Source organism: Primulina tabacum, chromosome 3 (genome assembly GCF_025594145.1).
Source record: "Primulina tabacum isolate GXHZ01 chromosome 3, ASM2559414v2, whole genome shotgun sequence".
In the NCBI taxonomy this organism is placed as follows: Eukaryota; Viridiplantae; Streptophyta; class Magnoliopsida; order Lamiales; family Gesneriaceae; genus Primulina; species Primulina tabacum.
Window position 1 is genome coordinate 13,199,095 of NC_134552.1, and position 24,690 is coordinate 13,223,784.

At 39.2% G+C, this 24,690-nt stretch overlaps 2 protein-coding genes and 1 pseudogene across 4 annotated transcripts; 2 read left to right on the forward strand and 1 right to left on the reverse strand.

Moving 5' to 3' along the window:
• Positions 1 to 10,176: 10,176 nt before the first annotated feature.
• Positions 10,177 to 13,609, forward strand: LOC142540534 (E3 ubiquitin-protein ligase RSL1-like; annotated as a pseudogene).
• An 810-nt stretch (positions 13,610 to 14,419) lies between these two features.
• Positions 14,420 to 18,426, reverse strand: LOC142540535 (ras-related protein RABF2a-like). The gene is made up of 7 exons (XM_075646770.1): positions 18,262 to 18,426; positions 17,075 to 17,152; positions 16,813 to 16,980; positions 16,532 to 16,580; positions 16,002 to 16,075; positions 15,221 to 15,314; positions 14,420 to 14,735 (listed from the first exon to the last, which is right to left on the reverse strand). The coding sequence occupies exons 1-7, from the start codon at positions 18,298 to 18,300 to the stop codon at positions 14,632 to 14,634; spliced, it is 606 nt and encodes a 201-aa protein (XP_075502885.1). The 5' UTR covers positions 18,301 to 18,426; the 3' UTR covers positions 14,420 to 14,631.
• Positions 18,427 to 19,879: 1,453 nt separating this feature from the next.
• Positions 19,880 to 24,675, forward strand: LOC142540537 (protein LOL3-like). Of its 3 annotated transcripts, none has more exons than XM_075646773.1 (7): positions 19,880 to 20,114; positions 21,732 to 21,845; positions 22,470 to 22,580; positions 22,901 to 23,025; positions 23,954 to 24,028; positions 24,116 to 24,187; positions 24,336 to 24,675. In XM_075646773.1, exons 2-7 carry the CDS (start codon positions 21,734 to 21,736, stop codon positions 24,366 to 24,368), a joined length of 528 nt encoding a protein of 175 aa, XP_075502888.1. In that variant the 5' UTR covers positions 19,880 to 20,114; positions 21,732 to 21,733; the 3' UTR covers positions 24,369 to 24,675. The 3 variants fall into 3 exon arrangements, with proteins under 3 accessions (XP_075502888.1, XP_075502890.1, XP_075502889.1); XM_075646775.1 differs by having other exon boundaries at positions 23,987 to 24,028; XM_075646774.1 differs by having other exon boundaries at positions 22,901 to 23,013.
• The last annotated feature ends 15 nt before the right edge of the window (positions 24,676 to 24,690 follow it).

Genomic DNA, 24,690 nt, shown 5'->3' on the forward strand with positions numbered 1-24,690 from the left:
ACCTGAGGAAAGAAATAACAAGAGGAATGGTACCGGGCATCTTTCTCATGTTCCCTTGAGAACTGCCCGGGGTATGGAAGTTCAAGAATGCAGTTCGGATGTGGCCCCACTCCCTAGTATCACACCCCGACCGGTCCGCTCAGAGAAGGTCAGATATTGCACCCTACATAAAGAATGCTCCCACAACACGAATGAATGCCGATCCCTAAGGAAGGGATTTAGGAAGCATGCTGAGCCGAAGTCTCGCCCTACTCGGGAGGAGCCCAGGTCGCCGCCCTGGGTATCGCGGCGATCTGGACCGAATGTTCCTAGGAGATCGGCTATCTCCAGTGGAAGCAGGAGAACAGAAGGGAACTCTCGGGAAGAAAAAAGCAGACAAGTGGAACGAGAAGACCTTCCCCCTATCCGGGGAGTGATCAAAATGATTTCGGGAGGATCTACTGATGGTGACTCCAACCGAGCCAGGAAAGCTAGGGGTAGAAGAGTGTGTTTAGAAGTTGGTGGGAGAAATCGAAGTGAGCCGGTTATTAGTTTTGGCCCGGAAGACCTCAGAGGAGTCAGCCTACCTCATAATGATGCTCTGGTTATTCAGGCTCGGGTCGCTAATTATGATGTGTTGAGAGTTTTTGTGGATAATGGGAGTTCTGTTAATGTTATTTTCAAGGAAGCCCTGGTCCAGATGGATTTACATGAGTATCCGCTGGAAGTAGTTGTGACGGCTCTGTTCGGCTTTGCCGATCATGCTGTATATCCTGAAGGGGAAATCACTTTACCCCTAACACTTGGAAGTGGAGATTTGAGGAAGACAGTTATGACAGTTTTCACCATAGTAGATGCCCCATCTTCGTATAACGTAATCCTTGGAAGGCCAGCTATGAACGAGATGAGAGCTGTAGCCTCCACTTATCACCAGAAGATCAAGTTCCCGATACGAGGGCAGGTGGGAGAGGTTAAAGGAGACCAACCCTCATCCCGGAAATGTTATGGTGAAACAATCCGAGTAGACCAGAAAAGGGCAAGAAGGGAGGACAAGGGGAAAGCAAATGGCTCAGGGAGCAAAGGAGGTAGAGGGAAATGAAGTAAATTTTGTGGCAGAGGACGAGCAAGAGGTGGTCGAAATAAAACCAGGAAAAAGTATCCGAGTGGCCCGAGACCTGGAAGACTCCACCCGGGTAAAACTCCTAGCCTGTCTAAAAACTAACATCTCCATTTTTGCATGGTCCCAACAGGAACTTGTGGGAATATCACCCAAAGTAGCCGAGCACAAACTAAACATCATCCCCGGATCTCGACCTATAAAACCGAAGAAGAGGCACTTCGGGCCCGAAAAAGACAAAATCATAGAAGGGCAGGTGAAGGAAATGTTGGGAGCCGGCCACATCAGGGAAGTCCAATTTCCCACATGGCTCTCTAATGGGTCCTTGTCCCTAAAGCCACAGGGAAGTGGAGGATGTGTGTAGATTTCCGGGATCTGAACAAAGCTTGCCCGAAGGATTGTTATCCGCTTCCTCGAATCGATCAGTTGGTAGATTCAACTTCCGGCTTTGAGTTACTAAGTTTCATGGATGCATATCAGGGTTATCACCAAATCCCCTTGGCCCGAGAAGATCAAGATAAGGCCAGTTTCATCACTTCTGGGGGTACCTTTTGCTATGTGGTCATGCCGTTTGGATTGAAAAATGCCGGGGCCACATACCAACGACTCATGAATCAAGTCTTCCAAAAGCAGATAGGCAGGAATATTGAGGTATATGTGGATGATATCTTGATTAAGACTCGAGAAATGTCTTGTTTTATTGATGACTTGACAGAGACTTTTGCCACATTGGAAAAGTATGAGATTAAGCTCAACCCGGCCAAATGTGTGTTCGGGGTCAAGAGTGGAAAGTTTCTGGGTTTCATGGTTACAAACAGAGGAATTGAAGTCAACCCGGAAAAGATAAAAGCTGTGATTGACATGCCCTCCCCTCAATCTACTCGGGATGTACAGAAATTGACCGGGAGGATTGCTGCTTTGTCCCGATTCATCTCTCGATCTGCTCACCGGAGTTATCCCTTTTTCCAAGTCCTCAGAAAGGCCCAGAAGTTTGGTTGGAATAAAGGGTGCGAGCAAGCTTTCCAAGACTTGAAAAAACACTTATCCGAGTTACCTGTTTTGGTAAAGCCGGAGCCGGGGGAAAAGTTGTGGATTTATTTGTCTGCTACTGAACATGCTGTCAGTTCTGTTCTCATCAAGAAAGAAGGGACAGATCAGAGGCCCGTATATTATGTTAGTCACGCCCTCCGAAAATTAAGGCCATACTTTTTGTCTCATCCGATAGTGGTCCTCACCAATTCCCCACTCGGAAGAATAATGACACATTCGGAAGTCTCAGGAAGAATGGTGAAATGGACAATAGAGCTGGGGGAATACGACATCGAGTATCAACCCCGGACCGCTATCAAAGCTCAGGCTCTGACAGAATTCTTGATAGAAATGATTCAACCGACAGAGGAGGAAGTGTGGAGAGTCTTTGTTGATGGCGCTTCAAATCTATCCGGATGCGGAGTTGGAGTGGTCATAATAGCCCCGTTCGGGGAAAAGATAAAATTGACCTTGAGAATCGATTCCCGGGTTACAAATAACGAAGCTGAGTATGAAGCTGTTTTGTCAGGATTACAAGCCGCCCAAGAAGTTGGAGCCTCCTGAGTAATTATTTACTCTGATTCTCAGTTGGTGGCACAACAAATTAAGGGTGCTTACGAGGCCAAAGATGAAAAAATGCTCAAATACTTGAAACTCATAACAGCCTGAGCTGCCATTTTTACCGACTGGAGCATCGAACAAATACCCCGGGAAGAGAATGAGGAAGCCGATAGTCTGGCCAAGTTAGCTGCTTCTATGTCCGAAGTAAATACCCGGGAAATCATGTGTTTTACCCGATTGGTACTATCTGTGGATGAGGCATCACCTACCCAAATAAATTCATGGATGACTCCCCTGATTGAATACATAGTCCATGCCAAGCTTCCGATTGACTGAGTTCAGGCTTTAAAGGTAAAGAAGCAAGCACCCAGGTTCACTCTATTAAACAACACTCTTTACAGGCGATCATACCTGGGTCCTCTGTTGAAATGTATCTCAGAAAGTGAAGTAGAGTACATCCTCCGGGAAATTCACGAAGGGTGCTGTGGAGAACACTTGGGAGGGATGGCCCTGTCTCAGAAAGCCCTATTAGCAGGATTTTGGTGGCCCCGGATGGATCAAGATGCCGCCAGACTAGTCCGAAAATGCCAGGGTTGCCAACGCCATTCCAATCTTCACCATCGCCCAACTGCAAGTATGCAACCAATCTCCGCCTCATGTCCTTTTGATCAATGGGGTCTAGATATAGTGGGCCTCTTCCCAATGGCCCGGGCACAAAAAAGATTTCTTCTAGTAGCTATTGATTATTTCTCCAAGTGGGTGGAAGCTGAGCCATTAGCCAGGATTACTGAAGACGAAGTTATGAAATTTCTTTGGAAAATCATTGTTTGTAGATACGGCATCCCTAGGAAGCTAATCTCTGACAATGGAAGACAATTCCAAGGAAGAAAGATCACCTCCTGGTGTCATGAAATGAAGATTATTCAATCCTTCACCTCAGTAGCCTACCCTCAGGCTAATGGCCAGACGGAAGTAACTAACAGGATCCTCGTGAAAGCACTGAAAACCCGGCTCCACGGAAAAGAAAAAGATTGGGTGGATGAATTGCCAAGTGTTTTATGGGCTTACCGAACTACTCCTCGATCATCTACTCTGGAAACACCCTATAGCCTTGTCTATGGGTCAGATGCAGTCCTGCCAGTGGAGATCGGGCAATCTTCTATTCGGATAGAGTCCTACCCAAATCACAATGATCAGTCCCGGGCCATTGAACTTGATCTGGTTGAAGAAAGGCGAGACAGAGCTAACATTCGAATGGAAGCTTATCGTATCCGGGTAATGAAATACTATAATAAGAACGTTCGGGCGCGAAACTTTCAGATAGGGGACTTGGTCATGAAAAAGATGAAACCGATAGGCGATGTAGGGAAATTGGAAGCAAAATGGGAAGGACCCTTCAAAATAATTCAAAGAATCAGTTCTGGTGCAGCTTATTATCTTGAAGATTCTCTGGGACAAACTCTCAAAAGGCCATGAAATGCTTTTCATTTAAAGAGATATTATGTGTAAAAAACGTTTGTATCTACTGATTTCTACATCAAATAAAAAGATTGATCGAGAAAGCGTGCGAATACTTTCAAGTCCAGGGACCCGTACCCTGGCCCGGTGGACCCGTACCCCGGTTATACTTTCAAGTCCAGGGACCCGTACCCTGGCCCGGTGGACCCGTACCCCGGTTATACTTTCAAGTCCAGGGACCCGTACCCTGGCCCGGTGGACCCGTACCCCGGTTATACTTTCAAATATAGGAATGTTGGGGAAGTTGTTATCAAATGCGATAAAGAGATCTCGTTAACAAAGAAGATATTTACAGAGTGCCCGGAACCCGGGAGTAAAAAAAAAAAAAAAACAAACAAACAAACTAGTTTTATTTGGGATCGTGCTCCTTGTTCTGCTCCTCCTCCTCTTCTGGGAGAGAGGCTGCTGCTTTCTCTAAGTCTGGAAAATCTTCCTGGTCAGCTGGGACCAAACCCGCCTCCTCGAATTGTTCCAGGCACTTGTTGAAGCCCTGTTCAAAGTACGGGAAGGCTTTCTTAGCCAACATCAGCTTGAACTCAGGAGATTTTAAAAATTTGGTCATCTGCTCCTCCTGAGCAGTCTTAAGAAGGGATACGGCAGCCTGGAGACCATCAGCTCGAGCACAGGAGGACTCGGCTTCCTCCCTTAACGCTTGTGTCTCTGCTCGGGCCGCTGTCAGCTCCGCCCGCATCAAATCCATTTGCTGCTCCCAGATAGCCCTCTCCCGAGCCAACACATGCTCGTGAAGCTCGCTCAAACGACCCACCTCCTCTCGGAGTTTAGCATGCGTCTCCTGGGCCGAGTTAGCCCGAGCATTGGCCCCTTTAGCTACGATAGCTACTCGCTCGTAAGAATGTACGAGCATCTGCAGGCCCTGAAAATATTGTGCAAACTTGGGGATAAAGCGAGAAAAGAGAAAGAAAGGGAGAGAAGAAAAGGGGGGGGGGGGGGTTACAATTTCCTGAACTTACAGAAAAAACTCGGGACGTTCCTTCGCAGAGAAGCATTTTGGGATGAAGTCCCTGAAGGTGTGCCACCTCGTCAGGACGAAGAAGGCCTCGGATCATTTTAAGAAGGTCCGCACCAATATCTTCCCTGAAGATGTTGGGAATAACCCAAGGCCTTCCCCCAGAGGGCCCGGTAGAAGAACCTGTCATAGGAGGAGACCGGACGACCTCCTCGACGTCATCCTCTACTGCCACCACCGTTTCCTGGATGGCTTTCCTCTTTCGTTGATTAAGAGAAGCTGGATCTTCTTCGGTAGATGGGACGGCGGATTCTTCCTGGGGAAGAATGGGTTCCTCACAAACCATCATTTCTGCTTCATCCCCCTGTCCTTCAGTTTCCTGGGCTTCAGCCAATGCCCGGGCTTGGCGTTCTTCCTCCTCTTGAGTTTTCCGAGCTTTTTTCGCAGCCCGGGCTCTTTTTTGTTCGGTTTTTCTCTTAGCCGCGGCCTCCTGGAAACTCGCCCTGATCATGTCTTCGGCTGCATTACAAAAACAGCACGTCAGATGACCAAGCAAGTGAAGGATACATAGAGGGAAATAATGGTAAGATAATACTTTACCAGCCTGCGACCCGGGGTGATTGAACTCATCTATTATCTTGTCCACGGGGTCTTCAGGCCGGGACCCAATCCCATAATGAATCAAGTTGTCCCCCCCGATCAACACAGAGGAAAGATAAGATTGTTTTTCTAGGGCCCCCCAGACTTGGATAAAAGGAGGGAGGAGTTTGTAATCCCGGGGAAGCTCGGGTTGGGAGGGCATAGCAGAGAGAAAGCCCAAGGCAGTGGTAGGGAGGGTCGGGAATTGAAGAAAGAAAAATTTTGTCTTCCATCCCTTCAGAGAGGAAGGGATATCAGTCAAGAACCGGTAATGCATCCGGGCCATAAAAGAAAAGACCCCATCATTTAGCCGGCAAGAATAAAAATAATGAAAAATTGAAGAATTGATGAGAAGTTGTTTCATACGGAACAATACAGAAGTAGCAGCCATAATACGAAAAGCGTTAGGGTGGAGGTGATTGAGGGGAAGGTTGAAAAATCGGGCAACTCCTTCAAAGAAGTGATGTATCGGGAAACGTAGACCACTCTTGAGCTGCTCAAGAAAGAAAGCATGATAGCCGGGGGGAGGGGTATCCGGGTGATCGTTCGGTCCGGGAATTTTGATGTCATAAGTAGAAGGGATGGAGCCCAAAGATCTCAACTCCTCTATACTACCCGGGCGAAGGGTAGAAGTCACAATGGAAAACCATGGGAGACTTGTGGCCTTCTCTTTTCCCTTACCCTGGGTACCAGCGGGACGAGAAGAAGAAGTTTTGGATTTTTTAAGGGGTCGAGAATGGGAAATGGAAATGCCTACTGGAAGGCGAATGGAGGTATCAGAAGGGGTCGGGGAGTTATCCTCCGATCGACCCCTGACATTTTTGCCGGACGTAGAAGATGTGGAATTTGACATAGTGAAAAGGATAAATGAGGAAAAGAGACTTATTAGGAAGAAATGGAGATGGTGACCGGTTGTCGATGAACGGAAATATCGCCGGAATAACACCCACGCGACGGAAAAACTCGAGAAAAGAATTTGGCAGAGCTTCGCTATAAGGGAATTTGCAAGTGAATTTTGAAAACCAGTCATATACTATATATAGGAGAAGAGAGTGATCTATACCGTTGATATAAAGCAGATCGAACGGACCAGATCAGCCTCGAAAATTGGGCGGCATCATTGGGCGGGATATTTGAAAAGACGTGAGCACAAATCGAGAAATTATAGTCATTCACTTGCTCGGAATACGGACAGTTCCTGACAGCTTGTCAGGGGGGGATGCGTCGTTCTGACATCACGTTAAATGATCAGGGAAGGCTAAGCCCCGACGTATGATCCTAAGCCCGGGTGGTACGAAGCCCCGGCGTATTATCTTAAGCGCGGGTGGCACGAGGACCCGGCGATCAATTAATAGCGTATGATTTTCCTGTTTATTGATTCTTAATCTATGCCGGCTTGTTCACAAAAGATATAAAGTAGCAAGATACATTAAAATTTTTATTAAGGAAATGGTCGGCGTCGTATTACAGCTATTCTAGAAGATACATAATCCTGCCATTCATTCATCCAATCAGTCAACTCTTGAAAGTAGAGATTGGTGAAGGACTCGGCGGTTGAAATCTTGTTCAAATGATGCCACTCCTTCCACAGCATAGCATGCAACAGAGCTTGGTCGGTGGCTAGGTCTGCAATTCGAGCTATTTCAAGCTCTCGCCTATATTTCCTCGCCACTGCTCTCTGTGCGCGAGTAAGAGCCAGGCCATTCTGATAAGCGATGGTAATATCTTGAATCTTGTACCAAGTGGAAATAACATTTACTTCGATATACTCTTCGACAGTTCTTTTTAGATTCTCCACGTAAGAACGTAGCTCGGCTGGTATTTGGCTATGTGCACCAACGGAAGAGATTGTACTGCTGCATACACTGGAATCACTTGAAGACATGTTGAACTGATGTTCACCTTTCATTTCTATTCCCTTATTTATAGGCACATGACATTTAATGGATGCACCTCGTAAATGGTATCAAGTAAGACGAGAGGACGTTCACGATTATCGAAGCATCATCCTTATCCATCTCGAAATATGGAACGTTTTTCGACAGGAACTCAATATTGATGCATGCGTCATTATGATTCTACATCATAGCCCGGGAGGTTTAAGGCCCCGGCATCTTATTTTATAGCATGAGGAATTTTAGCCCCCGGCATCTCAGTTAGGGAGATTTATTTTTCAGTTCTTAGTACAAATACAATATCTAGAAAAATTGAAATTCTCGACAGAATTAGAAATGGACAAGCGTTTTTATCCCTGAAAAGGGTGCTGGGAGAGTAACGGAGATATAAAACAAAAATAACTTTTATTCAGAAGAAGAAATTCTTGCGGACTACATCATAATATGCTTCCTCTACGAACATCATCCACAGGGTCATCCAGCCCTTTACTTCTCCAGTAGACGATTTGAGGAAGCTGTCGGATTCGACAATGTCCGTCAGAATTTTCCTTTCCTTGTAGAGCATCAGCTCGTGGACATAATCGTCCTTGAAAAGATCAGCTGTCTCGGAAACATACAGACGTTCCCTATACTCCTTCAGCTTTACCACCAGTCTAGGAGTATTAGCTTCCCCAGTCTCGTAAAGAAACTTCAGTCTCTGAAGCTTTTCCCAGTAGTGGATAATTTTATGGAAGACTTCATCCTCCAGTTCCAGTTTTCGTTTCTCCCGGGCTGTTTTCATGAATTCTTTCGCCATATCAGGAGCCTTGGAACCGCTTACACCTGCCATTGTATTCTCTAGAAGATGAATGTCGGTGTCATTGAACAAAGGAAGGGTTGTTATATATATAGGAGAGTGAAGCCAATCCACACCATTAATCCATAATGGACCCAACGGCTCAGATATTCATCGGAAATAGTGCAAAGATATTTATACAGACGAGAAGATATTCGAAAAGACATGTCCAGGAATTAATGCGTCATAATGATTCATTCTCTTGGAAAAAGAAGAGTCTCTGACAAATCCTACGGCCTATGTCAGCTATAATCCACGTGTCCATATATTACGATCAGCCTAAAAAATAATAATAAGCAAGTAAGCAAACAATTTTCCTGACCAGGCACACGAGACTAATCGGGACAACGAGTGGACTCTAGCCCGACTAATTAAGGTAGGAGTGATGATGCCCCGAGATATCCCGGGTCACGGATAATATCCATGGTTAAATGCCCGGGTCAGGAGAATAAAAGGTTCTGACCATACCAATAAAGTGATCGAACGGATCGGCAACCGAGTCATGAAATTACCCAGGATAATGAGAAAGTGGCTGGAAGAATCCACGGAAGGGCCGGTCAATCAGAGGCCAGGCCACGAGATCATCCGAAGCAGAACCCCTCTGAGAAGTTATACATTTATGTCCTTATAAGGAATTCCAAGGAATACCTCACCCTGATCACTTCGATATGAGTGAAGTATTTAATGCCGCCGATCAACAGTGTTTATAGCCGATTTATCTCTGACATTATTACAAGTGGTCAATAAATCAAGTGGCCTGGATGTGACAAGTGTGCGATTTGACATGTCAGAACAATAGGGTATAATCAGCCACCCTATTATAATTAATGCTCTCACACGAAGAACGAGGTCATCATTGTATCCTCTACTATGAATATCAGGTCATTTACTTGCATTTACTATCTTTTAGATATTGATTCACATTTAATACTCTCATTTACTACACACCAATCATCACAGCCATCATTTGGCTACATTGGTTTTATTGCTTGAGTACCCTGCTGACTTAAGCATCGGAGTGGCCACGCCGGACTCCCTCCGGCGCCCATTCACGTGGTTATTTTCTTATTCACAGATCTTCCAAGGAACTCGAGAAGTTACGATCCAAGCCCGGCGTCTAACTCCTACTTCCTTCAATATCCTGATAGTTTACCCGGCAGAGTTCCTGACCGACTCGTCCGTTTCGCCCGAGTTGCATCAGGTAGTTATTCTAAGGCCCTCACACTTAATATAATAGTATAGAAGTATAGATTAGATAAACTTCTTTAACTATGATAATAAATTGCAAATCGGGCTAGTTAATAAATCATATCAGACAAATCTTGTGCGTGTGACGTAATTATCCAAAAAAATATTAATATAAAAAATTGAACTCTTAATAATTAGTCAAATGCTTATCTCATTAACTTGGACATCCTGTTAACGTGAGAACATGAAATATGAAATATATATATATATATATATATATATCTTAATCTTTAAAATAAAATTATCAAAAGGCTGGGTCTACGTTTTTACTTTCATTATGTTTGTATAAAATGATGTGTCCATAAAATATAAAATATTAATAAATCTCATATTTTTTATTTTCAAATTAAATAATTGTAAGATAAAAAAAATATATTAGAAGTAACCGAGACTTGTGGCCATGAGAAGAGCAGCAGTAACTGATAGTCTCTCTTTCCTCCGTAAACAACCACAGAAAAAGGAGTAGTAACCTCTGGGGGAGACATCAATAAGCATTTGGTCAGATTAGGGTTCTAATGCCCCCCTGTATTACCCTACTTACATGTAAAGTACAATACTAAAGAATTATCGGGGGTCTCTACTTTCTGGGAGACAAGTCAGGTTATTAATTCTTTCAACCACGTTCTTGATTCCAAATTTTTTGTTCATTGTATTTTTATTCTATAGATTTAATTTGTTGAATAATTGTGTGTATGAGTGCAAGTGTTTGTGATGATTAGGTGGAGAAGTGGGATTCCACTTTCTTTGGCTAACTTTTTTGGACGAAGGATTTTTGTCTCGACTTCTTTTTCTGCTGGAGAGAAATCTTCTCTGGGGAAAAAAAAGATTTGTTTTTTTGAATCATGTTTCAAGTTTTATGATGAATCTTTAAGTTGATGTTTACTTCAGCTTAGCCTTGAATTTTCTTGGTGGGTATATACGGTACGGTTATTTAAAGGGTTTGTTAGTGTTTGTTTATGCTGGTCATCTGGAAGCAGGATCTATTTCAAGAGCAACAATTGGATTTTTTGTTGAATTTTTATATCTAATTAATTAGTCGTTTACTTTGAGTTTCTTGGAATTTTTGAGTAGGTTGGGAAAGTTACATGGCGATGGAGGATCAAAGAGTAATTGCCGATGGTTCTAATGTGATTGAAATTAAAGCAAAGTATGACGAAGAAGAAGACGAGTTCAGAAGCTGTTGTGAGGATGAGGATGAGGATGAATTGAAGGATATAGAAGTCAATTCGAAGATGGATTCAAAAGACAATCTTGATGAACTTTCGGTTAAAATGTATTTCAAAGGTATATCTGTTGCTAATCCGGGAGATTCTCGTTCTGGGATTTCTGGAATTGGAGTGGTGATGCAGAAGTCAGGTGATGCTTCTCCAGTTCGAGTCCAGAAAAAGCTTGATTTCTATGTGGAAGAATCAATTGCGGATTATTTAGCTTTACTTGATGGTCTCTCTGTTGCTATGGAGAAAAATATCATGCGGGTGCTTGCATTGACCGATTCTCAAGCCATGTATAATCAGGTGAGAAATAGCCAGAAATTTTAGTGTCTTCGAGCTATTGTTATTATTCAAGTTAAAACAATCTAAGCATGGCTTCGTGTTTGAAAACAAATATCTTCTCGAGGTCTGATTTCCTCTTTCCATTTTATGCTTTATGGTACTAAAATTGGTATGGACGATCTATTCCAGATTACACGGGGAGAAGTAATTGCAAATCCCCTTTTGTTGGCGCTGAGACGAAGGATCCTAGAACAAGCCGGTAATATGGAATCTTTTGTTCTAAAAATTGCCCCAACGGTAGACCAGGCGCTTACAGCTAGCACAGGTGGCTATTGGTGTTGTCTCCTTTCCTACTGAGGGAGCAAAAGTTACAGAAATTTGTTCCATCTGTTGTGAGGAGAGGCCGTCTTCTATGATGCTTACAATTAAATGTTCCCACACCTTTTGTTCCCATTGTATGAGAACATATGTTGAGGAAAAAGTACAGTCTTTCCAAGTTCCCATTGGGTGCCCTCAACCGAAATGCAAATATTGTATTTCTTCTTCTGAATGTAGGTCTTTTCTTCCAGTTACCTCTTATGAATCTTTGGAAAAAGCCCTTGAAGAAACCAAGTTTCAAATCTCAGATAAGATTTATTGTCCATATCCTGAATGCTCGGCCTTGCTTGATCCGAAGGAATGCTTGTCCACCCGATCAAGTTCATCAAGTCAGTCAGACGACAATTGTATGGAATGTCCTGTTTGTCAGAGGTTTATATGTGTTGATTGTGGGGTTCCTTGGCATTCCTCGGTGACATGTGAAGAATACCAAAATCTGCCATTGGAAGAGAGGGATGATAGTGACATAACCTTGCATCAATTAGCACAAAATAAAAGGTGGAGGCGTTGCCAGCAGTGCCAGAGAATGATTGAGCTCACTCATGGTTGCTCCCACATGACATGCTGGTAAATAAATTTTTTTTCGTTGTTATACATTTCCATTGGAAAGCGTAATTCTCTTTTGCATCACATATGGTGGAGGAAAAGCTAATTCTCAAACCTTTTGTTCTGGGAATAACTTAACAAAATCTATCGGTTTGTTGAGAGGTTGGTATTAAGTTTCCTTTGTTAGATCTTTACCGACATCCTAAATATTCATGTCATCTTATGTCTCTTGACTGCCTGGAAGGAGAACCCTGACCTCTGTTTACTTGATCAGGACAGACACTTTCAGTACTGAAACTAGGTATTATCAATAGAATTCAGTAATAAACATTCTGGTTTTCCGTGTGGAATTTAGTACGAGATTTCATGGGACATATCCCATCTAAACTTGCATATGATGATTTTTTCTTCAGAGCTATTCAAGGATCCTGGAAATTTAAATCACTGGGGTTTAAAGTGTGGTATAAGTTCAAAATAATTCAAGCATACACAATCTTATCCTTTAATAATATGTCTATCCAGATTGGAAACACGTGGAGACATACATCACCAAAATGATATATGCCATCTGTGATTCATGTGATGTTGGTTATTTATTTTGTTTTTCTTATGTTATTCGTTGTCTCGAACTTCGTGACATATTCTGTCAGAAATAGCACCACAAAATGATAACATAAACCTGCAAAAGGGTTAAACAAATATAGAATCCAAATATACGCTTGGGTACACTTTATAACCTCGAAGCTCAATACACTCACCCCTTGTTTCTTGCTACAGGTGTTGCGGTAATGAGTTCTGCTTTTCTTGTGGTGCTGAATATAGGAATGGCCAACAGACGTGTCAATGTGCATTATGGGATGAAGATTACTCTGACGAATTGGCAACTTACCAAACTCAACACTTTGAACAATGGGCTTGGGATTCATTCGAATCACTTCCAATTATGAGGGATGTATATTCAGAGCAAGAAAGATCACAACTGGCACTTATCCACAGGTTTCTCGCTGGAGGTTTCAGTTTGACCGATCACCAACCTTACCAGTCCCCACCTCAATGTACAGATTCTTACGTCGATGCCATGAAGGATCTGAATCAGCTGCCTTGGCTCGAAAGATTCGTGTCTGTTATTAATGATAATTACTATGAAGACCTCATCCAATGACTTGTTGCAAGCCTGGAAAGTTCATTATTAGCATTGGAGGTAGAGTACCTCACTCTTAAACTCCTGTTTTAGCAAACGGGATTTTCTTCTTTTTTATATAGTTTTCTTGTTATATCCAAGTGCTCATAGCCTATGAGCTTGAATTATTTTGTGGTAGGATTACATTTCATCGAGGAAAGAAATGAAAGGTAAGCAAGATCAAAACATTTTCTTGACCGATTAAGGTGTCAACATTTGGATTCTCCGTCTCTGTAGCCAGCGCTAAATTATCTTCTTTATATGTACGTGCTAGTTAGTGTTAATTCCACTTTACCTCATGATTTTTTAATATAAAATTTTGATTGAACATTCGGACTGCAATATAGTGATTTTGCTAATTTACTGCTAAAATTTTCATATTGAAAAATGTAAAAAAAAAAATCAAAAAATGTGCTTTTGTAATGTTAATTTTTTTTTTTTGGGGTATTTTATCTATAGTTATGCTAAGAATATTAATTTTTATTGTGAATATCGGTAGGGTTGATCCGTTTCACAGATAAAAATTCGTGAGACCGTCTCATAAGAGACTTACTTCTATAGTTATTAGAGATGGAAAAAAAATGGTAAAACGCACCAACACGGACTAATTGGGTAAGTTATTTGTAAAATATGTTCCAAAAATTGTTATTTGTAAAATTGATTTGGTTATTTACGTATATTATTAATTTAAGAAATAAATGATATTTTATTTTAATTTATTGGCTTTTAAAATATATATATACACATTATATATTAATACATATTTTGTTACCTTGAAATAAATTCGATTACTTTGATTTTCGACAGAATGGCAACATGTTCATTATATAATAATACTATATATATCGTATTTAATTTCATAAACAAAATTTTTTAAAGAAAAGATTATGAAAATGATATGAAGTAATAATAAATAGTTATTATTAATTTTCAAAAAAGCGATCCGGTTGGAGATCAAACAGAAATGAACTTGAATATTCCTTGTAGATCAGTTAAACTAGAAATAAAGTAAAAATATTGGGATCAAACAGAAATATAAAATCCAAATTTGCTGATCAACAAAAACACTAAACACATCGAAGCCAGTAACAGAAGGCGATGAAAATAACATGACAAAAAGTTTTACTCCTATACATACATCTCGAGGAATATAGAAACAAAACAAATGGGTAGTTGCTGCCAAAGTAATCTGCATAATGACACTTTTTTTGGATACATTTGACTCTGATGGGAAATGTGCAACACCTCAAGAGCAACAAGAAGCACCTGCTGCTGCACTCCCGCTTGTTCGATCTACAAGAACCATGCCCGATGGGTTTGATGCTGGCTGCAGATGTGGCAGTTTCTTTGCTGTGGATAGATTCAATGGACACATAAAAGACAACAGGCCAATGAATAACGCGGAACAACGGTATTCTAACTGAAGAAGTAAAAGAATTAGCCAAGGACAGATCAAAAAGACTGTTCACGGTACTTTTTCGGGGTAGAAGTAACATTTTTAATTTTTCAAAACTTACGTAAGAAATTTGAAATTCCATGTATAATGGGAAATCAACTGATTACGTCTTCACTGTTCTTGTTCAACAAACAATGCAAAAGTACAATGATAAAAAAAACATTCATCACAAGGAAAAACTACAATGAAAAAGCAATCGACTGAGACAGGATATTGTAATGCTCAGTGTCTAAGCAATTGCTCTTTACATCATAATTGCTAATCAAGAACATATTCTGGATATTCCGTTCAGTTTAAAGTAGTTACCTATTAGTTGTTTTCACATTGTTCTGTCACGGAAACACACATTTCATAATATTTTAAGAATTTATGAACTCACCTATTTCGTAAAATAGGTCGTTGACATTAGTTGCATCCTTGGCAGAGGTTTCCATGAAGAAAAGACCATTCTCTTGAGCGTAAGTTTGTGCCTCCTGCATTAAAATTTCACATTTGTACAGCTGATAATGGTAGATCGATGCTCAAACAAAGATAAGTATTATGCCAGAGAAAATTTTCTTGTTAGATGGTATTTCGGATTTGAGATGATGTACATGATTATCGGCTATTCTAGAACCATAGAATGTGATGGACATCCACATCCTACCAGCAAGTAGGAACACATGTCGAAGACTGAAGTAGTGAAAATGCTAGTTAATTGAGAAAGAGAGAAGTTTCACGTTACTGGACTAATGATCACAAATGTTTTGTGTTGGCATAAATTTTGGACCATGTATCGGGACTGAAAAATTTTCATGCAAATCAATCGCCTCATTTATTATTGCCTAGCTAGAGGTTCAGTTCCAGAGTTCAAGAACAGAAACCCCCCAAAAGTGTCGCTCGTGTTACTGTGATGACCCAAACAACCACATACTCGTGCCTCTGGAAACACTTGTATCAATTGAAATAAGATTTCACCTTCCTCACAGCTATTGCTGGTTAACATAGAATTACCAGTTTAAAAATTTTAGTCCAAAAAAACAGCATAAAGTTCATGAGCATGCTCAACAAACTATGAGCTTATTCTAAGTAGAAACACATGAGACTAAATAAACAGTCAAGTAAAATCGAAATCAAGGACACAGACATAGTAACACAACAAACATTAAGTGACTACTTGCCTCTGCTGCCACCTTCCTTGCTTCCAATAAATCCACTTTATTACCAGTAAGGGCCATCACCATATTTGGGTTACCTTATGCCACAAAACGATAAACAGTTGCCCCAAAGAATAGTATTAAATATATAACAAAGAAAAGCAGAAAAACCTACGGTAAATAGATAGATAGATGGTGAAATTCAGAGTTCTCAAAGCAACAGATACCAAACAATAGCTTTTATAAAATCCTCTCTCCCATTTCCAGTTTCAAGGTTTTAGGCAATACCGTGGTCTTCCTAAAAGAGGCCTTCTCTTTCCACGAGAAGCCTTTCTAAAGTAAAGTAGGGTATAAAGAAAAAAATTATTCAGCTAACGAAGAAGAAAATAAAAGGTTTAATCAGTTCACTTTTTTCAATCATCATTCCAATCAGTAAAATCATGAATATAAAGGACATAGCATAAAAAGGCACTTCCCACAAAAGAAAAACCAACAAGCGAAAAAAGTCGCAATAACTTCCAGCCAAATTAGCCTACTTAGTAAAGGGAATATACCTTGTGCTTGGAGCTCGTGAACCCATTTTTTGGCCCGATCAAATGATGCCTACAAAGTTGACAGGCTACTAACATGAAAAGCATGACAATGTGCAATTTGAAGTAACCATTTTGTCATGAATGAAATATTCACTTGTATAATAGTAAAAACATTTTGCTTTCCTAAGTGGAGCAGATCAAATTGTAATGCAGGGCACAACACTAAACAGAATAATTCATACTTATCAACTAGACAATGCATTATATTTAGTAGACAATTATGGCAGCAGCAGCACCCTTACTTGATTTGTTATATCATAGACAATTATGGCTGCTGCAGCTCCTCTATAGTACATTGGAGCTAAGCTGTGGTATCTCTCTTGACCTGCTGTATCCCATATTTCAAATTTCACAGTTGCATCATTTACAGCGACGGTTTGTGAAAAAAAGGCAGCACCGATAGTTGATTCCTAAAATATCAAGCATGTAAATTCAATCTCCAAAAGAAAAGTTTAAAAAGTGCAGGAATTAATATGAAATCCATGAAAATAATTTTTATCAAACCTGAAATTCGACAAATTGTCCTTTCACAAAACGCAAAACTAGGCTAGATTTTCCAGCTCCAACATCTCCAAGAAGCACCTACAGGCAGAAATAAATATCTGAAACAGGTAGATGGTGGTAAAAAATAAAGTAGAAATAGAACATAAGAATAGCATAAAGTATAATATGCAACATACCACAAAAAGTGAAACAGGTGGACACTTACCTAAATTCTCATTGAAAAAACAGAAACCCATGATAATTAAAGGCATTAGTGCCTAACAAACCATTATAACTATTTTTCTTTCCTGGTTTGATCTAGCTACAATAACATCCAACCCAATCAATCAACGTCCTTGTTAAACAACAAAATACAAAATTATTCATTCTCCCTCAAACATATATAATTAACACGTGATGTCATCCAATCTTTCATGCCGTTAATCATGGTGAACTAATCGAAACTGCTATACCACCGATCAAATTTGATAAGAATCTACTTTAAACTAAGGGAATTTGGCTTCCTACAGAGTAAAATGTGTGTTACCTTGAGCTGTTTGTTAAATTTTGACACTACAAAAATTATTATTTTTAATTATAACAAATACCTGATAAACTAGGCATTATGGTAATCTTTGATATTGTGTGTCCAATTTTTTTTAAAAAAAACAAAAAATTTACCTACCGTTAGCCTCGTGTACCCTGAGAGCAAGTCTCGAACAAGAATCTAACACGGTGACATGAAGAATATTGAATATACGAATCCACGATCTAATGGGTCATTCAGAGTTATAAGAACTGAAGTAATTGATGGAATTACCTAACATCAACTAACCCACAAATTGCTTAGAAACAACATCAGTAAAATATAATACCATGTTCGATTTATCATCATCAAGAAAAAAAGGCATAAAATTGACAGAAGACGGGAATCGAGGCTGATCAAGAACTAATAATACTAACAGAAATAATCAATTTAAACCCAAATTTCTATAATCTATTGTTAGCAACAATCCTCGTAGAGATACAAAAACAATTTCAATCCTCGAGGCTAACAAATGACATATATCCACAAGAAAATAAAGGAACCCAAGAACATTTGAAGTAGATAAAGCTGATTCAAACTGAAAATTGCATCAAGAAAAAAACAAATAAACGAATCAACCCTAAATCAGGGGAAAACCAAAAAAACCGGAGAAAGAAAGTACCAGCTTGGCGTTGACGTTCTTGTGTCCGCTGGAGGCCATGAATCAAGTTTAGAAGTTGGATTGTAGAATTTGAGAACTTCAAAGAAAAGTGTCGATGATCACAGTGGAAGAAAATTTATTTTGCTTCCAATTTTTTTTATTTCGCTTTCCTTCTTATTTATTTAGTATTTATATATATATATATACACACACACATACGGGTTTGTTCCTTCCACACAATCATGGAGCTGGCGCCGTGTGGCTTTTAATTTTTTATTTAAAAAACAAAAACGTTTGTCCATTTCATCTTCACCCAGAGAAGAATGCGAGATGGGATCTCCATCAGAAACCTTAACACACTAGTGCGTCGTCACTCTCCGCTGTTACCTTCTCCACTAAATCCTTGTGCCACCACCGCCAGCTCGTCGCCAAGGGGAACAGAGGAGGAAAAAACGAATTTCAAGTGAAACTCCATCACAAGCCGCCACTCTCTGCCGTGCCTTTTTCCTGACAATATACTGACTGAAGACCTTGTAATGATCCTGTCCCTTTTTGTAGGTTCCCCCATGCTTCAAAGCTTCATTATAATGATCCTGTCCCTTTTTGTAGGAAATTTCTTGATGGATTTGTAATTTTCTTTCTGGGTTTCTAGCCGTTTAAGGTGTTTTTAATCCTCTTTGAAACATTGATAAAGGGTGCTTGAAGGGTACATTAAAATTTTGGAAGGGGCTGTCGAATCACAAATTTTTTTTTTAACGTAGAAGTGGTTTCTCAATCCGAAAAACGGGTCGAGTCCTCCATTTCCGCTGCCATTTTCAGTGTTTTTGGTAACAACTCGATCTATGAAAGTGGATGCAATCAACTTGAACTGTCAGCAGATGATTGGTTTTTATCCATTGCTGCACTTCGGCTTCAATGGCTCGCTCATGTTTGGTCCATTTGACGTAGCATGAGGTTATTATATAATTAAGATATATGAAATTGTAAGTGATAACCTCGATTATTATTGGTATAGTGACATAAATTTTTCTTAATAAGAAAGTAATATGGATTCAAACATAATGTCATTAAAAAAATATACTGATGAATAAAGATAAATTTATTGATTAATGATATCATTTTCGAGAAAAACTAAAAAATCGACGATACTGATGAATCGAGTAGCTTCCAAGATTTTGTACATTTCTTGGATGTTATTAACTTTGTGTTTCAAGTGTAGGATTTGAAATTAAACTGCCACAAATTTAGATATAGGTTGAAAAATCAAATTATTTTTTAGTCTTGTATGCGAGGGGCGTGATAGCCCCTAGTTTCACTCTTTTGTTAAAAAAAAGGAGAGATTTTTGACACAGTTCCAACGCTCGCTCTTTTTTTTATAGGGGGGAGTCTTAGCATTTTTGGAATTTCGTGACTATCTTAATTTGGAATAAATATGTTTAAAATTTTTTTTTTTAAAAAAAACTCAAGATCACCAGCTATAATACAAGTTCTTATCTAATACTTTGATAAACAAATAGGTTGAAACTTAAATTCAAATTCAAATAAACTTATAATTTATCTTTTTGACCTATAAAATTAGTAGTTTCCGACCCCATAAATAGGTTGGGACTAAAGTGCAATTATACATTTGGACCAAAAAATAGAGTATAATAATGAAAGTCAGAATGAAAGAAAACCAACCATAAAGAGAATTTTCAACGTCGCCCTCCCGCTTCCAGAAATTGTCAACGGTGGAGCTAATCCAATCCTGGAAAGATATTATTATTTGTAATTGTGGAGTTAATCTACGAATTCGATTTCATTGATTCGAGGATACTCAATCATCAATATCGGTCACGTTTTCGTTTTGTACCATAATTCTGCGGCTATTGACGGTAAAAAATTATTATCCTGATGTAAGATGTGTTTTTTACTAGTTTTTGATGTGGAATTATTGATCCCCATTGCAAAAATTGTTCTTGCGATACTTAGGGTAATAGCGGGATAAATTGCATCCAAAGCCATGCCAAATTTGAAATATTCTGAAAGTACCAGCTTTATAAGTACAGATGAAATCCTGACCATGTTTTGAAATAATTGCAAATGCCCACACGATGAATCATTATTTTGTTTCTATATGTTTTTTTGTTGGCTAAGGCAGATAATGATGTTATAAATTCTCCTCGATGGATAAATGGAAAACAAGAGGTCAATCTATATTTCCTGAGAAGTTAGAATTCCAAAACGGCTCCAAGAATCGCTTGAGCTCTTTGGCTGTCGTGTCCTTTTCTTGTTATTTATCTAGTTGGGGGCATTTACAGCATTAAACGAATACACAAAGCAATAAAATTTTTCTTTTTTGTGTTCCTCGTGGTAGCATTAATTGTTTCAAAACATTCTACTAACCTTCATCCACAAAAGGAGAAGGAATCGTGAAATTCTGACAAATCTCCGAAGTGTAACAAACTGAGTGATTACAATCAATTTTAACGTTTACCAATAAGCAAATCAGATTCTCCAACAGTTGCCCTGAATCCGTTGATAGATATTCATCATTCCAAACTTGTATACGAGACTTCCAAAATTGTGTTTTGGCAAGCACTTGGTTGGTATATCTGCCTGTTAAATTCCAGTGAGAATGCAATTTAGGTCGATCTTATCCTCATCAAGTTCATGCCTAACAAAGTTTCTGCCAATTTTGACATGTTTCATTCCATCACGTGGCAGTGGATTGTTTGCAGTGATTATAACAAACTTGTTATCACAGTAGTTTCATCGCATTTCAGATATAGATTGGCATTTGCAAATCATATATTAGCCTTTCTAGCCTAATCACTAATGTGCACTAGACGATTACTTGGTTATCGTATGAGTTTCAACCATTTTTTATTGCTCCTCATATATCATCCATGGAAAGGCAAAGAAATGATAAAAGGAAACTAAGTACTTAAAATATTTGTCCATAAATGATCAGATTCTCCAACATAGCATTTGTACCGGTTTTGGTTGACAAATAAGCATATAAACGCTCAAAAAACAATGTGTGCATGTCAAAAGTTGAACGTAGGTGTTTTCGACAATGTTTTCTAAAACTCATGGGATTTATGTCAATTTATCATCGGGGATTTCAACACATTTCAAAATTCAAAAGGGGTGCTACATGTAATTTACCTTGCAATTTTGTCACAGTCAATATTAGTAAATTTCTTGCATTCCGTTGGTTCTCGTTTTTGTTTGTTTCTCTCTGCTCAAAGATAGGGATTTGTTGCTGTACTATTTAGCTTCCTGGTGAGGTTAATGTGCAGCAAATATGCGAATCCATAATTATATAAAATTTTCTTCTTCATCACCAGCCTATGGTTCTGGTTGACAAATTCTTTCAGGAATTAAAGTTTCCACTTTTAATTTTTACGGTTGAGCCCAAATTTTTTCAAACTTGTGGACTTGCCTTAAGAAGAAGAATCTTTTGTTCAGATTAATTTGATTCTTATCCTGAACTTCGTGCATGACAGATATGCAGAACCAACTCGTTTGCAGCGGGTGTAGGACTATCCTTCTTTATCCCTCTGGAGCTAGCAATGTTTGCTGTGCAATATGCAATATGGTTACTGCAGTACCACCTTCTGGTAATGCGAGAAACTCTACTTTCTGTTATTTAGCTCATCTTCCCAGCATCAGATAGGAACATCATCAGCTATCGATTTTGTATCACATACTAGCCATTTTGGACTTTGTTGCATTTTTACTGCTTTATGCATTTATATTTCATTGCATATTGTTTCTGAGGGGGTTCTATTTTATCTTTTTAAATTATTGTTTTTTTGCTGGATCATATTTCTACACCATGCAGTGCTTCTCTCTGTTTGTTATTTACTTCGATTTTACCTCATATTGTTTTACTATTTGATACATTATGCACATATATTTCTCTGTATCTAATCATTTCATTTATAACTTTTGAAGAGATAAGTGTGGTTCTTGGAGCATATTTCTCAAAATACCAAAATATTGGGTTCTATTGATGATGCACCTCTTGCTTTGCTGATTATACAGAGACTAATTGCTATAACAGCCTTGTTTGAGGAAGTCCATAAAAGTAGTAGTCTGGTGTCACCAGTATTGTTTTCGTGGAGTTGATAATGACATCAGTGGAGCTTGTAATTAATGTTATTTGCATGTTCAGTACATATTTTGGGTCTCCACGTTTTAGATTGGTGGCTATGTCAACAAAAGTTCATTTGCGTATGCAGGGATGGACATGGCTCAATTAATATGTGGGGGTTGCCGTACATTACTCATGCATTCACGTGGGGTTGCCAGTGTTAGATGCTCCTGCTGCCATACGGTGAACCTTGTGCCAGGTAACCATCTGATGAATTGTATTTCCATCATATGATGCTTGGACCCTATTGTTTTTGGTAACATCAGTAATCCTTTTCTATTGGTTTTGTTGATTTCTTGTCCACGAGTTCTTTGCTATTAGCCAGATTGATTTTCCTTATAAACATAAACTAAATAATATCTCAAATCATTAAATATGCAAAATCTGCATTACCACTCCAAGCGAATATGCTTTGGAGGTTCTTTGACTTTTTAGCTTTGCCTGTTAACTTGTCAGTTTTTGGTGCTACTGCATCGTATTCCTTCCGCTGCTGACTAGCACTTATTTATGGATCTGCAGCACCTAATCATGTTGCTCATGTCAACTGCGGAAACTGTCATACTATGCTGATGTTTCCAGCTGGGGCTCCATCAGTTAGATGTGCAATTTGCCATTACATTATGAGTACTAATGTTGGTGCCGCGGTATGCACTTTATGAAGTCACGTGATCTCTTTCATAACCTACTTGCATGAATCTTCAAAGATACAAATGGGAATCACACTTTTGTCTGTTGGTTCCATTTACTTTCCTGATCTTAAGGCTTGCCTTTGCATGATGTTAAGGAGATTAATATGAATAATAGTCCAAAAAAATGATTAGTGTACCAAAGAAAAAATTATAAGTAAAATGAGTTGGTAGAAGAATTTTAAATGTAAGATACTCCTCTAGCATACAACTTTAATATACTCAATACTGTCGTGGAATTTGGAATTTTGGTTGCTGACAGAATCTGAATCAAAATATTAGATTCTGGCCGTGCCTTTCTGTGATTAAATGTCTCAAGGGCTGGGACTGCAGATAATGGATGTATTTAGAGGTATCTTATGTTGTGTGATTGAGATTGTAGTGCATTGCTCACCCTGATCATAATAGGTGATGTCAGCATGTCACACATTTCATCTATTCCTCCAATATAAAAGGAAGACTATCATTCTGCAAATAATATATAGATGCAACTTTTCTTGCTTATGTACCCGTTGTACTCCTTGTAACTTGTTTTGCATTTGACCTTATCAATGGATAGCGGTAGAAAATTATAAAATTAAAGATATACATAAAATAGAATTTTCAATTGTCTTGATATTTTTCACTCTACTCTCTTGTCGAAAAATAAAGAACAGTGAGTTTTAGCAGATAAATGAGCTGGGCATGCCAGAATTTTGTAATGGAAGTTTAACGTTTGAACATGTTTGGATTCCACCAATATTTTATTAAAAAAATTGTAGCTCCTGATCTTGTATTTATGTTTATGGCTTCGTGGGATTCGCAATAATCTAGTTGGTGTCTTGAATTCAGCCTTGTAGATTGTGTGCATTTACATTTCATTTTTAATATATTTCTTCTTATCCAGATGGGCGACGCTAGGATTCAACTTCTTGCGCAGGGTGGGGACTCCGCATCTACATCATCATCGCCTCCTTCGATGGTGAGTTGGTTGTCTCCGATACAGTTGCAACAGTTTAGGAAAGACTGATTTGGCATTACCTGATTCAAACCACTATGCTTTATTCAGGCAATAGCCCGTCCTCATAGCCAAACTGTGGTAGTTCAGAATCCCACTACAGTCGATGAAAGTGGCAAGCTGGTGAGTTTCTTCATGTTGTTTGCCCCCTGTTTCCTCTGTAGTGCAGGGGTTTATTTACAATTCTATATCTTATATTCCAAATGCGAAAGTTTATATTTATATACACATATATATATATATATATATATATATATATATATATTGATAGGTGAGCAACGTCGTGGTTGGTGTCACAACATGAGTGAATGACTTCCAATCGGTATAGAGGTGCATATTTTGGCTATGTTAAGTATGGGTTTCTTTGTGTGAAGTGCCAAGAGATAATTACATTTTTTTTGGGTGTCATATGGATTGATAATCCGTTCCGCTTTGAATATGCAACTCGGGAATTGTATATTATATCTGCCAATGTGTGAGTGAGAATGTATGAGATGGATTTTGTTGGTCTCAGGATATGATGCACGATATTGGGTTAGATGTCTAACATGTCAGCTGTTGGTCGATGTTGTTACATGTTTCAAATATTTCTTATTTCGAATTTAGTATTATTATTGATATTCAAT